At 52.6% G+C, this 17,655-nt stretch overlaps 1 protein-coding gene and 2 long non-coding RNA genes across 5 annotated transcripts; 1 reads left to right on the forward strand and 2 right to left on the reverse strand.

Moving 5' to 3' along the window:
* Nucleotides 1-266: 266 nt before the first annotated feature.
* Nucleotides 267-7,101, reverse strand: SLC32A1 (solute carrier family 32 member 1). The gene is made up of 3 exons (XM_048321937.1): nt 7,016-7,101; nt 3,255-4,015; nt 267-2,435 (listed from the first exon to the last, which is right to left on the reverse strand). The coding sequence occupies exons 2-3, from the start codon at nt 3,624-3,626 to the stop codon at nt 1,248-1,250; spliced, it is 1,560 nt and encodes a 519-aa protein (XP_048177894.1). The 5' UTR covers nt 3,627-4,015; nt 7,016-7,101; the 3' UTR covers nt 267-1,247.
* On the forward strand, nt 4,195-7,545 carry LOC125334775. 2 transcript variants are annotated; one of them, XR_007207227.1, is made up of 3 exons: nt 4,195-4,879; nt 5,720-5,819; nt 7,046-7,545. It is a non-coding gene; the product is annotated as an uncharacterized LOC125334775 (long non-coding RNA). The 2 variants fall into 2 exon arrangements; XR_007207226.1 differs by having other exon boundaries at nt 4,195-5,819.
* A 1,245-nt stretch (nt 7,546-8,790) lies between these two features.
* Nucleotides 8,791-16,661, reverse strand: LOC125334776. Of its 2 annotated transcripts, XR_007207229.1 has the most exons (3): nt 15,711-16,661; nt 13,783-13,908; nt 8,791-11,126 (listed from the first exon to the last, which is right to left on the reverse strand). It is a non-coding gene; the product is annotated as an uncharacterized LOC125334776 (long non-coding RNA). The 2 variants fall into 2 exon arrangements; XR_007207228.1 differs by having other exon boundaries at nt 8,791-13,908.
* Nucleotides 16,662-17,655: the final 994 nt, after the last annotated feature.

Consider the following 17,655-nt stretch of genomic DNA (forward strand, 5'->3'; position numbering starts at 1 on the left):
CCTCCATCCCTGGAGTCTGAGCACTACGGGGGAAAGCAAAACTGTGAGGAGGGGGTGAAAGCAGCCCCACCACCCCCAGACGTAAGACGACCTCTTCCCAAAAAAACGTGTCCTACCTCTCGCAAACAGCTTAATGCCACCTTCAATGGCAACCCAGCACTGCCTCGCTTTAACCCGAGGATGTGCTGTAGCCCCGACAGGGAGAGGATGAACCTCCTGCCCCTGCCCTGCTTCTCCGCGGCCCCCCACGAACCAGGCCAGCCTCATCATCTATGTTTTCTCTTTATTGTTCGATATATTTATGTACCACATTATATGTTAAAGATAGATTTTTTTTTTCTGATATACATTTTTCATCTTATTTACCACAATGACACCACACGTACATTGGAAACAGCTCCACGGATCTGGTAGATTGCACAGAATGAATTGTGTCGTAGTTTTGTTCCTGTAATCCTGAACGACATCAAATCCAACCATATATATATATTTTTTTTTTTTTAGCTTTTCATAATTTAGAAATAACGATTGTTAAAACGAAACGAAACATAAGTCACAAAGAAGTGGACTCCAGGGCTGCGATTTCAACCAGAGGCAACACATTTGTATTCGATGGGAAGCGCCGTTCCTCGGTGCGGATTCGGATGAAAGAATCAAGCAGTCCTGACATCTGTGTGACTACGGTGTAAACATTGCAGGAAAGCAGCATCACTGGTTGTCAGCTGCTGCTTGGGCTTGTTGGGCTGGTCGTACAATCTGGGTCTCATCTACATCCATCTCTCAAAGTGTTAAAACAAAGGTCCCTGCTCCTTTAAAGGCGGGTTTGCTTCCGTCTGTGAGCGCAGCGACCCAATCCCATGGGATCGGCACCTGTGTTTCAGCTCCTGAAACACTGAATTGCATATCTGTGAGGAGTGTTGAAAACTGCGACTGTTTCCCAACAGGCCGTTTGTGGGGGGGCCAAGCTTCAGGCAACGAGTGAGGAGATAGGGACGGGGCACCAGATAATTTCCTTCAAAAAAATCTAAATAACAAAAAAATAGATTTAAATCTGAGCTTATTTAAAAAGACATCAGGGAGAGCACTTTCATCTCTTCTTGTTTTCCTTAATTTGCAGATTCTATGACATAGAATTTGTTGGATGCACGTAACGAAAATAATGATTCTTTCCATTAAAGGATGCAGAATTATTTGGCTATGTGGATGTTCAGTGTGATTCTCTTCCTGCACCCGACTCCGGCCCCTCCTTAGTCTTCAGCATTGGTTCTGAAAGCCTCTATGAGGCCTTCTAAAGAGTGGATGAGCCCAGAGATGCTGCAGATACCACCTATAACGAAAATGGCAACGTCAAAGAAGACGTGATGCCACAAGAGCTTCCTCCACAAGAGTTTGAGGTGGAAGAGACTGGGGAGCAGGAAACAGAGCCCTGCGCCTGTGAGGCTCCCAGTAAGACCCATCAAGAGGGCAAAATGGGGGACATAAATAGCCATGAGCAGGGTGAAAACTACCAGGGCACATCTGAGGGTGAGTCCCCAGGATTTGAGCCGCCCGTCACCCCCGTAGCAGTTGGGGAAGAAAGCCCTGTTTCCATCTTGGAAAAGGGACCGCTCCAGGACTTCTACAGCTGCAAAGAACGGCAAGGGGTATGAGAGCAAGGCTTTGGCCACCAAGAAAATATTGACTACTGCCCTAATGGTGGATGGCAAGTTGTCTGTAATGACCTCCTTGGTCTCATCAGCCCAGGTCAGGTAGGCGACCAAGGCAAAGAGTCCCTTAAGGATGCAAGCTGCTATGTGAGTCCAGTTCATCATGCAATGAAACTCCTTGGGGTTCTGCATGTTCCCCTCCAAGGAAGGCAGAAAGATCTGGGAGGTGTAGCTGAAGACAATGATGCCAATGGAGATGGGAAACTTCTTGACATCAATGTAAAACTTGACTTTGTCCCAGGCCCAGTCGCGCGCCCTGGAGAGGCAGTAGGCGATCACCAGGATGTTGATGACGAAGTGGGCTAAGGTGCAGAGCAAGCTGAACTTGGAGACTGCCTTGAGGTTCTTCAAGAACGCACAAGGCAGGAGCACTGCCGTGGCAATGATGGACCACGACTTCTGGGAGACGGGCAGGTTGGGGAAGCTGTTGTACATCAGGTTCCCACTGACCACCACATAGAGGATGCAGGTCATGACCAGTTCAATGATCTGAGCCACATTCACAATTCTGCCCCCGAGGGTGGGGAAGCGGGGCGCGCAGCACGCGTTCGCGATGTCCACGTAGGAGTCTCTCACCCTGACTATCTCCCCATCCTCATTCTCTTCGTAAAGACAGGCAATAAGAATTTTCCCAGTGTAGCAGCAAACCACTGCAGCAAAAATTATTAAAAAGAGTCCTAGGTATCCACCATGAAGGATGGCATAGGGCAGGCCCAGAACAAACATTCCCTAGAAAGAGACAAAATAGAAACCGTGTTGCTGGGTCTTGGAGGGGCCCAGGCTGAGCACACGCAGCTGCAGCACGGCGGTCATGTGCGTGCTCTGTGTCTCGTCCGCGCACCATCACACCCACGCAGGCGGTCACACAGTCACGCCATGCAGTCGCGGCCCCGCGGTGACGCAGCCCCGTGTCCCTGTGACGTGCAGCCCCCTCAGTCACACCCGCGCAGTCACACCCGCATCATCGCACCCCCGAGCGCCCGGAGCAGGCCAGCAAGGTTTTGGCGCCCGGGCTTTGCCCCAGTCTCTACTGTCTCTGTCCCCAGCCCCTCTCGGTGTGCCAAGACCTCCGTAGCTGGGGACATCCAGTGGGGCCACACTTGGCCCACTCCAGTGCAGCCCCACCAGCAGCCCAGTCACGCGCGGGGCCCCTGTCCCTCCTTGCTCCCTGACCCTGCTGGGGGCAGCCTGATGGGGTCACTGGCCAGCCCCCGCCCCGCAGAAGCTGCAGTGTCACAGGGCTGGGGCCCCTCCCTGGCGCTGTGCCCTGGTCGGGGGTGGGGGGAAAAGCAGAAAGCCGGCCTGGGGAGTTTTAATCTCCTTTTTTAAAATCTATTTACCTTTTCCTTTCTCCCTATTATTCTCCTCTATCTTTCACCTATCTTTATTTCTTTTTCCCCCCCTTTTATTCTCTTTTCCCCCTTTTCCCCGAAGCAGGTTTGCAATCAGCTCACGGCTGCTGGCCAAGACACAGAGCATGTAAGAGGACCGGGATCAGGGAGCGCTGTCCGGCGGCCCTCGGCCGTGGCGGCGCGGCGGCGGCCGTACCTGGATGGCGTTGGTGACGTTCCATCCCGCCTCCCATGCCGTGATCTTGGGCTTGCCCTGCCCCGAGAGCTCGGAGCAGGCCTCCTTGGAGCCGGAGGGCGGCAGGGGCCCTGTGCCGTCCCGCTGGTAGTGGATGTCCCCCTCCAGGGGCGGCTCCCCGCCCTCCTCGCTGCCCTCGGACTTGAGGATGTCCATCTGCAGCCCTTGCCGATGCTCCATGTCCAGGTCGTCGCAGTGGGCGAAGCCCACCGCCTCCTCGTCGGTGGCCGCCTGGAAGCCCATCCTGGCGAACATGCCGCTCATCTTGGCCTGGGATTTGTGCGACACCGAGGTGGCCACGTTGGAGAGCTTGCTGCGGAGGAGGGTGGCCATGGCGGCGGCTCTGGTGACTCCGCTGCTCGCGGACCCTCGGGGATGCAGAGACCCGACGGGGCGGGCGGGCGGCGGGGCGGTGGACGGGACTTGGTCGCCCGGCGAGGGGCGGCTGCGGGGATCTGCTCCGAGCCGCTACCTCCTCGTGCCGGCGCAGTGCGGGCGGCTCCCGGCCGGGATGCCCAGGGGCATGACACCGCTGCGGGGGGAGCGGGCCCGCACGCCCCGCCGCCCGCTCCGCGCTGCTCCGCGCCGCTCCGCCGAGCCCCGCGGCGGGATCGGAGGGCGAATCGGGCGGGATGGGGGCTGTCAGCAGCCGGCGGATGTCACCAGACGGGCAGCGCAAGCCCCTGGCAGAGCGCGCCGCGTCTCCATCGCAGTGCGCCCACCTCGCGGAGAGAAGAGGAGAGGGGAGAGAATTGCTGCATTTCTGGGGGAGGTACCAGCCTCCCCGGCCAAGCCCAGCCCCCCGCACTCCCCCCCCGCCCCACCCACGCCCGCCGGGCCCCGCCAGCAGCGCCGCAGCCCGGGACCCCCCCCCCGCCCCCGCACCCGGCTCCGCATCCCCTGCGCTGCCCGCCCTGCCCCTCACCTGCCCCGCACTCGCCCGCAGGCCTCCGGCCGCCAGCCCCTTCCCCACGGAGAAACAAAAGAGCCCTGCTGAGGAGGTGGACAGGCAGCTTTCGACAGGTTCTGAACGGGATTTTCCTCCTCGCACCCCCTTCTTTTTCTTTTCTCTGCCCCCCGAAACGCGCGGCTCCTTTGGAGGCGGGGGGCGGCCTGGGCAGCGGCCCCTGCCCAGGGGACTCAGCAGAGCGTGGCCACCCGCGCACAAGGAGCGAAGGCTCAGCTCTCTTTAACGATTCCCGGGATCAGGGAGCTCCAAAACCGGCGGGACAAGGGGCCCAGCTCCCGGTCGGGGCCCGCATCCGGGTGGCATCGCATCGGCACCGCACCGGTACCGCCCGGCCGCGGGGGGCACCGGCACCAGGGAGATGCTCCGTGCAGAGCTCTCGGTCCCCACCAGCCAATTCTGAGGTTCTCCTTTCTTTAAACAAAGTACCGATATTTTCCGCTTCCGTGCAAGCGCTTATGTTCGTTTGTAAGTCAAAAGCCTTACGATTTTTAATTTATTTTAATTTTTTCCGAGGTGAGCGGCCAACACAGCCAACAACGGCAACGGGAAATGCCGGTCCTGTGCTGTGGCACAGACAAGTGGAGAGTGGCAGTGGGAGCGATGGCATTTGCGGGAGGTGTGTGGGAAAGCACGTCCCCTCTGCGGCGGGAGAGCCTTTGAATCGTTGTTAAAACAAAAACAAAACAAAAAAATTATATCTATATGTTCTTTAAAAGGCGCGTGGGGGGAGGAATTTCTGTTACCTTTGCTATTTTGGAAGGCAAAAGAAGAACATTATTTTACTACAGATGGGAGGAAAAGCCACCACTAAATTATTTCCTAATATCGTTGTTGAGGGAGCAGGGAGAGAGCGCTCAGGCTGCGGTTGCAGGTGGGATCCGGTACCGAACAGAGATGGGGAAAAAAACCCGATTCCTAGGAAAAAAACCTTAAATGACCTCCTTAAACACCTTTTAAATTTTTTTCCCAGTCACAATCCAAAAGCAAATTGGGTGCAAAAAGGTTGAAGGGCGCAAAAAACCAGAAAAAACCTAAAATATCCCCGGTGAGAGCTGTAGCCCTAAGGAGTCTCTCGGCCGCTGCTCCCGGCGGAGGGATGGGGAGCTGCTGCTACAGCCGGCCCCCCAAAAATAGCGGGTTTGATGGCAGCAGAGGAGAATGGCGACTGAGCGTAGCGCATCCTTGGCTTTGCGTGGGAATTATTACATGTCAGTGCACAAATAGGTCGAGAAAACCGAGCGGGGCACGGCTTCGCCTCGGGTTTAGCAGCGTCTAAGGGCTGGGATTTAGCGGGCGAAAGTGAAAAGCTCGGGCCGTCCCCGCTGCCCTCGGCTGCCGCAGCCGCCGTCTCGCCTCTTCACAGCCCGGGAAAACCACTGCTACGACGGACTCCTTGAGGGACTCGTCCAACGATTCCTTTTTCTTTTTATTAACATTAATTTTTATTCATCCTAAGACGAGTTCGTTATGAAGGAAGACGTGAAGGAGCTCTGTTTCTGGAGGCTGCAGGGGGCATCAGGGAAGAAGGAACGAAAATGCATCCAAACCTCTGTCTGGTGCGTGATTATTTCCTCAAATAGCCCTGACACATCCCCGCCCCTGCCCCGGCACCCCCGAACGTCGGCTGGGAGACCCAAAATGGTCCCACCGGGCATCGCGCCGCACCCCAGCCAGCAGCCCTCGATGCCGGGGGATGGAGGGGGCTCCACTGGGAGCCACCCAGCTGACCTTTAAGGTCCCTTCCAACCCAAGCCTTTCTATGATCACGCCAAGGGTGGAGGAAGCGGGCTTTCGGCTCTTCGTTGAGCATCCACAATGTCACGGATGGGTCGGGCTCGGGAGATAGCGCTTAGAGAAAAAAAAAAAATCCCTAACCGAAATAAATAATAATATTAAAAAGCCCCAACAAACAAAACAAACAAACAAAACCGGAACAAAAAAAACAAACCGACAGAAAACCAACCAATAAAAAAAACTCTAACCAAGAAAAGAAAAAAAAAACCAAAAAGTCACAGGGAGCTTGAAAATAAGCCCAGGATGGCGGGGCCGGTGCGCAGAGAATGCCCCGGGGCAGGGGCTGCCTTGCGAGAGCCGTGGCACCCTCCGTCCGCTCGGCGGGCTCGGGCCGTTCCGCCGGCCGGGGATGCCCGGGGGTCAGGGGTCGCTTTTCCCCCTGCTGTACGGGGCCGTGCCCGTTTCTTGCCCGGGGGACCCCTCAAGCCGAGAGCCCACAGAGCGCCGGGGGGGCTGCCGAGCCTCGTGGGACCCCGAGGTGAGTGGGAAACTGTGAGGGGTGCGAGGACGCGCGGGGAAGCAGAGGATGCTGAGGGGTCAGGGTCTGGGGGCTCCGAGGGATACAGGAGCTGGGGGTGCCGCTCTGCCCCCCCGGTTTTAAAGCCGAGAGCTGAGCCCGCACCCGCCTCCCCTGTCCCCACTGGCGGGGCGCACCTCGGAACCTCCCCCGCCACCCCCTGCCCGGCTGGGAACACCCACCCGGGTCCCTCTGCCTCCGGGACGCCGGCTCGCTCCTGCCCCGTTTCCAGGAGAGGGAGAAAAAGATTTTCTGCAGCAGCGGCTGGAAAAAAAAGACTTTTCCTCCCTTCCCCTCCCCCCGAACTAATACCGGCGGCTGAAATCGGGGAGAAAGCACAAAAATAGGAACAGGGGCGGAGGGAAGGGCTACGGGACACAGAAAGAGGGAGAGCAAGAGAGGAAAACCCGGAGAGATGGAGAGGAGGGTCGGGGCATTTACCTCTGCTTCTCTCCCCATCGCTGCCCGCAGCGCGCCGGGGAAGGCTGGAGGGGCGGCTGGATGGACGGACGGACGGACGGACGGACGGACGGATGGAGGCAGCCGCGACACTCCTGGGCTCTCCCTAACTCCCAATTAACCCAAGCAGGATAACGGTGCCAGACCTTATCCAAAGGTTAGCGGCTCTCAGGGGGGCGTTTGAGCTGCAAATCGTTTCAGCCGAAGCTAAAAGGCGAGAGCGAGCCCGCGAACGAGCGGCAGCCTCCCCTCTGCCAGCGCTGACCCCGGGGGGCTCTGGCACTATCTTCTTTCTCTGCAGCCGCTCCCCGGGGCGGGCTGAGGCTCTCCTGTACCCCCCCGAGCAGCCCTAGGGGTGTGCAGCTCTGCTCCTGCGGGGAGCAGCTCGTCCAGACCCCACCATCCTCCCCTGGCACGTCCAAGCCGGAGGAGCGACTCTGCCTTATCTCTGCAGAGCAGGCTCGTGAGGGTTGTGGCTGGGTCTTCTGATTAATAAACGGAAGGGAAAAAGCTATTTGTGGTCAAAAATCACTTAAAGCAAGCCAGGAAGGCCAATCCTGGATGTGCTGTCTCTCTAAATCCCTCACCACCAGCCCCTCTGCAGGTTGCTGGGCGGCATAGAAGGTGCTGCTTGCACGAAGGTGCAGTTATTTGGGAGCAGGATGGGCATCACTCCTAGTTCACTGCTCAGTCAGGCTCCAAGCCCCCAAAGGATTTGATTTTCAAGGGCCTTGGGGGACTGTGAACTGCTACAAACACACCAGACTGCAAATTGTGACCATATGAAAAAAGGAGATGTGCAAATCCTGAATGTTCACCCTCATCCTCCCCTGTAACACTCGGGGAAAAACGTGGGTGTCCAAATGCAGGCATGCAACCCCCTGATTCCTGCTCAGCCTCCTGGCCAATGCCACAATATTTCCCCACACCTTTCTAACCTGCTGCAGGGCACCTCCAGCACAGATGCCAGGCTGCAGAGACAGGAAGGCTGAGGGGCACCTTCTGCCCAACCAGCCAAGAAAATTCCATGGTCACATCTGCCCGAGGAGCAAACTTCATGCAGGTCAGCAGGCACTCTTGGAGCAGCAGCCACCCCTCTGGACACGTCCATGTCCACCCAGGGAGGTGATCCCAGGAGTTGGGAGTTATTCCACCTTCCTCCAGCCGTTGCCAAAAGCAGCTCCCGCGTTTATGGCCAGGCCGATGCCACCCCAGCAGCACCAGCAATGCACAGGCACAAGAGGCTGCACAGCACTGCCCTTCATCCCAGCTCGGCCTCCTCATCCCCGCTCCAGCACCGTGCTGGGAAACTCTGACAGGATAATGAAGAGTTGCATGATATACTATAAAAAGGCAATTAGATAAACTGCTGGATTGGGACCAGCTCCTGTGACCTAGTTAATAGCCCTGGGAAATTTGGGCTGTTAGGGAAGGAAAAGGCATTGCTGTCAGGACGTGGTGCAGAGTGAGTGGGTTTTGGAGGGGAGGGAGGGCTGTGGGCTGCAGCACAGGGTGCTGGAATGCCCCAAGCTTTGGGTTCTCCCTCCTGGTCGTGTTTAGAGCTCGTCAGCAGCTGTGAGTGAAAGTACAAAGTGAAAACTCTGGATGTAGAATCAAAGAAGCTGCTGCTGGGTTTGTGCTCTGGCTGTTGGGGCTGGATCCACAGGACAGTGCTCAAGACAAAGACAGCTGCAGCCACACTGACAGATACTCTGCAGTAAAATAACCATAACAGAGCGAAATCCAAAGGCAAAGTCTCCAGGAGAAAGCCCGCAGTGGATGTCCCCTCTTTATTTCATTTTTTTTACTGAACAGAAAATGGCTGCCTAAATTAAAGACTTATAAAAAAAAGACCACACATATAAAGGACTGGGAATATCATAATTTTAGATTAATGTGTATTATGATAAGAAAATTTTACTATATGTAGAAAAAAAAAGGCTTCTTGATTTAACCTCACTATTTGCAAAATAAATAACTTCTGATCTGTAATTTGGGATACAATTTGTACAAGAATTGCTGTGATTTCTGCTTCCCCTGGGGAAAAGCCTTGATAAACCATTATCACCTATAAACTAAAAATTAATTTGCAATTTGAGCACAACACATTCCCAAAAACACTTTCAATAGGTTGGAATAATGTTTGTCTTTATGCTTCATGTCAAAATTAAATGGTAGCCACTGGGTACCAAATTCCCAACTCACTACACAAGTAGTATTGCTCCCATGAGCTTTAACAGCATTTTCACTGACTTAATATATAAAGCTTCATCACTGTCAAATTAAATATTCATATATGTACTTGCCCTTGTATTTCACAGGAAATGACTGTGGACTAGGAAAGGAAGGTGCACACTTCATTGTTGCCAAGCTTTTTAGTATCAACTTTCAAATAAAAAGCTCTTCTGCTGCAGTTGTAGAGGCTGTAACAAACAGTGACTGGTCTGTACAGGAAATTTCTCCCTGTGGCCAGATGATGCCCCAGTACTGGAGAGTTTTTATATAATCTATATTTTGTTCTTATTCTTTTAATACTGTTTTTTCTTAATTGTATTTAATCTGTGTGTGCTGTGGGAAGAGCCTCTCAGAGCAGAGGGCTGGCCGGCAGCCAGCCTGCCTTTGGGGTGTTTCTTGTCAGGAGGGCTCAATCTCAGCCTGTTCCATCCCCCACCTGTCCGTTTTCCTTCTTCCTTTATGTGTTCATTTCTGATAAAAGCAGGTCAGCAACACACAGTTACTCACATCTCCTGCAAACTTCTTCCAGCTCTACCCAAAAGCCAAGAGGAGCTCTTTGGGAAACTCCAGCCCCTGCTTTGTGATATTCCTGACACCTCAGGCAAGGCTAACAAGGGAAGGCAGTAGGCACAGGTTTGTGTATCTTCCTTTAACAGGACCTCTCTCAGTGTTTTGGAGTGACAGAAACCAGGTTCACCTAAGCCAGGGACTGGAGCTACTGGCAAAATTGCACTTGGGTCTCTGGACCTGACTCCCACACCAGTTTGTGGAGTCTCACATGTGGAGGGGGCTGTTTCCCACAGCAGGATTTGGATGTGCAGCTTCTGAGTGCAGGTATCATCAATTAGTCGGGTCTTTTTTCTAGAGAGCAAAAATAAACTCCAGGTAAAGGATACAATCAAAACCTGAGCCCAGAAAAACACCACGTGAAGCTGCTGCTGTGACCTAAGGAAAGCCAAAGGGCAAAGCGAGGTACGTCACAGCTTGATCGAAAGGGAAGGAGAACTCAGCCCACAGCAACACTTCCTGTGCGGCTGGAGAGGATGAGACAGAAAACCTCACCTCGTGCTGCTGCCACTGAGTCCCCTGAATGCCCACTGCCAGCTGAGGGGATGCTGGTGCTTGTGGACGAGGACTGGATTCTGCACTCGCCTTGGCTGCCCCTGCTCTGCAGTGCGGGCAGAGTCCTGCTTTTAGCAAAGAAAGGCAAAAAAAAAAAAAAAAAAGAGAAAAAACCTCTTTTTGCAGGGAGGCTCCACACACATCATTCCCTTTTATCCCACAATGCCAGTGTGAGCAGTGCAATGCACAGTGCTGGGAAAACTCACTGTAGCACAGGGAGGGTGTGAGTGCCCAGCTCTCTGTGGCGAGAGGGGGACTTGGCACGGGGCAGACCCAGCCCTCCTGGTCCTGCACTGAGAGGGTGCAAGGAGCTCCAGTCACCTGTGTCCAACACAAGCAATACCTGCTTGTTTTTTACATGTCTCAGAGAGACCAGCTCATCACATTTTCTTAGTCTGCTGTTGCAGGGGTGCCCATAATAACCCTCGATACCTGACAGTGCTGGCAGCTCCTCCGTGGTGACTCCAGAGCCAGTCACGGGGACAGCACTCAGTAATTACAGCCTAAATGTAGCATTTCTATAGAGTTTCTCAAATACTCTGACCTGAAAAGCTTTCCTGTCAGTGTTTCAGACTAGCAAAGCTGGGACAGGGTAATATTTATTGTCCTCACAAGCAGGCAAGCAGCCAGTTCCTTGTCCAGAGGCACCAGAAGAGTCCAGCCAGCCCCGGGAGCCTCAGCATCAACCCCACAGGCAGAACACCAGATCTTCGCAGAGGGGCCTTCTTTCTTTCATCTAGGATAATGTACAGAAAGAGAACAGGTACTAGGGCAGGACTGAAATTATCCCTTGCCAGGAGACAATAAGGAGGCAACAGACCATGAGCTGGAAATCACAGCTGCAGCAGAGGATGTATTTTTGGTGACGCAGCAGAACAGTGCACAGCTGTGCAGCTCCCACTGACACACAGCAAATCTCTCAGCAAAATAGAAATTTCACCTGTTACCACTGCAGCAAACCTCCTGTGGGGATTTTGGTCACTTCCTGGTGGGATGCTCTGCTCCATAACAGGCAGAATTGGGTGCAGGACTGGGCAAGGTGCAGGCAGGGTGGTTCTCACCAGGGTCTGCTCTGCGGCTGCCAGGAACCTGAGGGTCTCTGCTTCATGGGTATTACAGGGACAGATTCTGTGCCTTTCCATGAATTTAGCTTAAGCCTTCAAATTAAGAGAGGAGGGCAAATGGGATTTAAAAATATTCGCAAATAAGTACCTTCTGGGCACTCAAGCAGCATTTCTGCCCACTGCCTCCATCCTTGCAGTGAGCAGAGAGCAGCAGCACAGGGTGGCTGCCCGAGGCTCAGAGGTGCTCATGGTACCAGCACCACCTCGCCCCTGAGCACTCCAGGAGCCCAGCCCAGCGTGGTGCATTCTTTTGGGACACACAGCAGGATATGGAGGGGACTTTACCCTCCCCTGCTGCTGCTTTTCCATCAGGAAGGAAACTCAAACACGGGGGAGCCTTGCTTTTTTTTTGCTGTTCTCCCACACCACTTTCCTCCTGGAACAGCTCCTAATAAAGGGGACAAGCTGGTTCATGAAGTGCGTCGCTGCATCCTGTGAAGGAGTCCATGGATGCACCAGCTGGGCTCACTCTTTATGCCTCAGGAGCTTCCCAAACCCACTCAGGACTACCAAGACTTCAGGCACCTCTACAGCTTTGTGTGGGGATCCAAGGATCTTCAGCAAATAAAATAACCAATATTTTAGCCACATTTATATGTTTTCATCCATTTGTACCTTGCTGTAGGCCTCTGTAAATACCTACCAAAATATTTATTTCACAGGAGTTTTAAGCAGTCTTTAAACTTTGAAACTCTGACTTAGCAGTCAGTAATCTCGAAGTATTACTATTAAAAATACAGTTCTCCTAATAAACCTTTTGGCATCACAACACTATCTGCTTTTAATAGAACAGTACTTCTTAAGCAATTTAGTTAATTTGATTTATGACAAAAAGAAATTTGGAGAGTGTGAAACCTCAGGAAGAGAACAGCAGGGAAGGCAGCTCTGTGATTACCTCCCCCTGCACACATGTAAACTGCAGATGAGGTAAATTAACAGTGAGACTTAAAGTTACTACTTCTCCACGTTAGAAAGCTGAGTGAGAGGAGACTGCAAGGCTGGGAAAGGAGAGGGCTGTGCTGTCCCACAGCAGGACTGTGATTCAGGATAGACCTTCCAGTACTAAAACAACTCATCCTAGCTATTAAATACACATGTAGTGGTTGCACTGGGTAGAAGATCCTCAAGACTTGTTTCCTAAGGCTTGAAAATGTCATTGAACTCACCAAACTGGGCACAGCACTCTCAGTTTTTCCCTGAGGAGCTGACATCCTCCCTGTCACATCAAAGGTCTTCTGCTGTTAAACTGGACACTTGGTTTTGCCAAAAACTTCTCTATGTGGTGCAAACCCCTGACGGGGAAAGGGAAACCTGGGATTCCAAATTTCCAACTTGTGCAGAAAAGCAGAGATTAAGCTTCCTTGTTCCATTTCAGGCACTGTAGCTCTGTCACTGTAGATAAATCACTGGAGCCCGGTTCAGCTCACATCCCAACTGATAATAGGACAGAAGTGTCCAGAGCGAAAGTTAAAGTAGAGGGTCTCACATTCCTTGGTCTCTCTAGGTTTGATTCTTTCTACAGACCAGGATTCCTTTCTGGGCACCTGACGTTCCCTCTATTACCTTGCTGTCGCTGCAACAGAGCCCTGCACATGGAGCCCCTCCTCACCCCATGGATCCACCACTGGCCATGCTGGAGGCTTCTGCACTTCCCAATCCATGCTCCTCCCTTCTACTGTCCCTTCTTTCCTGTCCCAGGGAGTGTCAATCCTGATGTCCCCCCTCCCAGCCCCTGCGAGGTGACCTGAGTGACACCGCTGAACTAGAGGGGCCAGAGGTAACATTTATTTGCTCTCATTAACAGATAATTACTGAGGGCTCTGAAGCTGTCAGATCTGATAAATGGACATTAAAATAGTCCTTATCTTCCTTCACTTTTGCAGTTTCCCTCAGAACAGGGTACTGAGCTCTATCTGGGAAGGTTGAGAGTGACCTTACAAGCCCCTGTCTCCACAGAGGCTGCTAAAAGCAGCATGTTCTCCTGCTGAGTCAAACCCCGTATCTGTTCAGATCACCACCCATGGCTTCTCAGTTTGTTTGTACCCATCCGTCAAATCTTTCCAAGGAAATTCAATCTTTAGAATGATTTTCCCATTAACCTTCACCACAGAAAGCCACCAGAAAGAGCAGTGAAACAGTCACACTCAAAAACAGCTCTCAGAGCAACCAAACAGCTGCTGGGTGGAAACTCTGGGGCAATGTGAGAGGCTGCAACAAACCAAAAGGGACCATTACCCAAGGAAACAGCAGCTGAAAAGCGACTATTACCCAAATAAACTTCTTGAAAGACCAGTTCTGAAGCAGGGAGGAGGTCAGAGCAGATAATCCCATGTCTCCAGGAGCTCAGGTGGTGCCCTGCAACAAGACGGGGTGTCTGCAGAACCATCAGCAGGGCTGAAAGCAGGGAAATAAGTCAATAATTGTGTAATCACTAGCATCTTACTTTTTTTAAATGAACCTGTAGGATGAGGGTTTCCCCCCAGCACCCTCCCTCTCCTCTTTTTCCCAGAGCTCATCTTTCACTTTGTCATGCAATTCCCAGCTGGCCAGCTGCAGCCTGCCTCGATCCCTTTTCCATTACACACTCGGCTGAGCCGAGGACGAAAGGGCCCCCGGATTCCAGCGAGAAGGTAATTAATTGACTTTCTGCTCTCGTTGCTATGCGGCAAAGGTGGAAGCCGCAGCAGCTACAGTTCATTTTTAATCCGGGAAGATTAGTCACAAATGGCATCATTACCGGGGTGATCAGCTGCCCCAATAAAGACACTGGCTCAGGGAAGGGGTGTTCTCGGGAAGAGGAGGGCTGTGAGGAAGAGACCTGGAGCTATGAGTAACATGCCCACCCCCTGTTAACCCGTCAGCCAGGTGTTAATTCTGTAGCTCATCTCGGTAGTCTTTTCCTCTGTATCTTAAACCTGCCCTAACCTCCAGGCTGGGCAGAGAGCAGAGCCACCACTGCTTTGCTGGCTGGTGTCAGCTGCCAAGCCACGCATTCCAGGTAGGAGCAAAAAAAATCACTTCTTGGAGCTGAAAATAAGTGGCTGATTGGATATGCTGTCCCTGGCAGTGTCCAAGGCCAGGTTGGACAGGGCTTGGTGTCACTTGGTCCGGTGGAAGGTGTCCCTGCCCATGGCAGGGGGGTGGAATGAGATGTTCTCCAAGGTCCTTCCCAACCCAAACCATTCTGTGATTCTGTGCCTGTGCCATGTGCCCAGCTCAGGCGAGCACCTTTCCCTGTTGTGGCAGCAGTGCTGTGCCCTTGGAGGTACAGACATCACCAAAATCAGCTTCTTAGTGTGATAGAATGGCAAATTCTATCAAAAACTTTTAGAAGATCATTTTTCAGATCAAAATACTAAAAACTATTCTCTAGCTGAGACGGCAGGACCAATTACATGCAGAAAATTATAGATATGCTGAAAATATGTTTGAATTTTGACTCTAGACATACACTGGAAATTAATTCCTTTCTCTTCAGCAGCAAAGAAGTAATGGCAAAAATATATATCTGTTATTTGGGCACATTCATCCAGGTAAGGGCTTCTCACTGCGTTGGAATTTGACTCCCCTGAGTAATCAGCTGGTTCTCGACAGCCCCCTCTGGCTTTTGGTGATTTCTCACTTCCCAGCAGCACGATGCCTCCAGCCCCACAGGGCCTCCCGTGCTATTTGCCTGAGAAGGTCAGCAGCAGAACAAATATTTGCTCTTCCTGTGTCTCATTGAGGGCTTTATAAGAATTAAAGTTTTACTTTATGGTCAAATTCTGTATCTCTCTCTCTGTTTTTTTCCAGGTTCCTTGTCACTCTGGGATTGTTTCCTTTGATTTTCAGGTAGTTCCAATGCCATTTTGTCAGCACACAGGACCTTGCTGTGATCCAAGCCTTAGTGATAGCACAGAAAATACTATTTTAATAGAATCACAGAATGGTTTGGGTGGGAAGAAACTTTAAAATCTCATTCCAACCTTCTGCCACAGGCAGGGACACCTTCTACTGTGCCAGGTTGCTCCAAGCCCCATCCAACCTGGCCTCGGGCACTTCTAGGGATGGAGGTCTCTACAGGAATGCCTTGATGTGGGGCCAGACTAAACACATCTATAACAACAGAAGGGATTCTTCTGCCTGGGTGCCTTGTCCTCCCCTCAACAGGGGAAGTTCAGCATTTCCCACTCACCCGTGTCCCGGGACAGACTCACCTGTGCATTGAGGGCTCGGTTTTCGTCAGCCTCCAAGCACTGCATGAGGAGCACGCAGGGGCTCCTGCAGAACGTGCTGAGGGTGGAAGGAGGGTTAATGGCCATGAGGTGAAAGCTGCCATTGGAAACAAGGCAGGGATCCTCTTCTCACTTCTGGCCAGGGCCATCATCAAATTTACAACGCCTGTAAAAGCACAAGGCTCCCTCCCCTGCCAGCAATCCCAGCAGAGCTGTTTCATTCCTCTAAGGTGTCAACTGCTCTCCCACGCGGACCTGAGCGCAGGATTCACGCACAGGGGGCTGTGGAGGGGCCTCAGCTGCAACTACGGCAGGAGTAAAAGCACATCGTTAAAGGTGTCGGCTCACAGCACACGGCTGGGGCGAGGCGCAGATTCATTTTCACCTTTCTGAAACTGTTGCAAAGCCTGAAAGTAATTTCTTTCACCATTCTTTGAGCCGTGTGAACTGCCTCCTTCATCCCCTGCGTGGTGTTTGCTCGGAACCTCGATGACGGTGACCCGTGTTTCTGTGCTGCTTGCAAACACCTGGTTTTATGTGATCCTCACAACCCATGTGGCTCTACAGCAGCGTCAATGTGTGCAGACAGCAGCAGCATCCCAAGAAGCTAATTCCAGAGGTTCCCACCTCCCTCTCCGTCGCTGCATCCCAGGGATTTCTGCTGGCGTCACCGATGGCATTCAAGCCCTTACCTGCATAAGAGCCGTGCTTCTCCCTCCTCCTCCCCCTCAGCCGTCTGCTCTCAGGAACTGGGACACACCTCGGAGGTGCTCTCCAGAGCCATTCTGAAGAAAATAAAAAGCTAAAATGGGTTTTGCTGTTTGAACATTTAACAGCTCACGCAGATTTCATCAGCTTGGCGTTTACAACCCCCTGTACTTTTCCCGTGCCTGGCCAGGCATGCTGTGAGCTGTGGTTTGTACAACTGGAGCACTTCCCTGTGCCCACAGCGGGGCTGCAGAGCTGCTGCACGATGCCTCTGACGTGGGATTTGCATCAACAGAAAAGCGGTGCCTGAGGTTGTAAAGAGGAATTTCTGAATGGGCACAGCCCCGTCAGCAGAGTACTGCCTTATGAAAGAAGCAAGTTTATTTACCGAGACGTAATAAAATGAATTGTCTTCAAATGTGGAGGTGGAGAAATGCACACATATGCCTTGTACGTAGAGTCAAGAATCTCCTGAGATGGAAGGGCCCCACAAGGATCAAGTCCGAGTCCAAGTCCTGTCCCTCCCTGCACAGGGCACCCTGAAGAATCCCACCCTGTGCCTGAGAGCAGTGTCCAAGCACTCCTTGAGCCCTGGCAGCCTTGAATAGATTCATCTATTATGTACAGAATACAGTGGCTACAGTAGATTTTTTTTTTTCCCTGTGGAGTTACAGCAGGGTAACTGATGTAACGGATGTAATCAGGTAAACCTGATTTGGTTCAGGTTTTGTGCCCTCAGATTCTCTCTGGGGCAATTTCTGTGGGTTCCTGGGCAGATGCTGGAGGCATAGCCACTCACCAACATCCGTCCCTCCATCCATCCTTCTTCCAGCTGCCCCTTTGCTCAGGAAATCACTTTGCTCCTTGGGGGCCAATCGCAGAGGAGCAGCCAGCACTGACTTACACCCTTCAGAAGGGTCGAGCTGGGCAGATTCAGAGTTCTGAATTTTGAACACTTTGTTGTGCTGCTGATATGCTGGGTGGGTATTGTTGGACCAAGTGCCAAACGCTCGGCCTACACAGAGCGAGGGGCTGTGATTGTGTAGATAGGAGGCCTGAAACAGTGTGAGGCAACCGGGAATTATTCCTTGCCTTATCTCCTCTGCTCAGTGCACGTCATCATCCCTGCCTTTCCCCGATCTCACAGGTCCCAGAGGACGTGGCTGCCAGTGCTGCTCACCTGATAAGGGAAGCTCCATCATGTGTGTTTGTACAGCTT

This window comes from Corvus hawaiiensis, chromosome 17 (genome assembly GCF_020740725.1).
Source record: "Corvus hawaiiensis isolate bCorHaw1 chromosome 17, bCorHaw1.pri.cur, whole genome shotgun sequence".
Taxonomy (NCBI): Eukaryota; Metazoa; Chordata; class Aves; order Passeriformes; family Corvidae; genus Corvus; species Corvus hawaiiensis.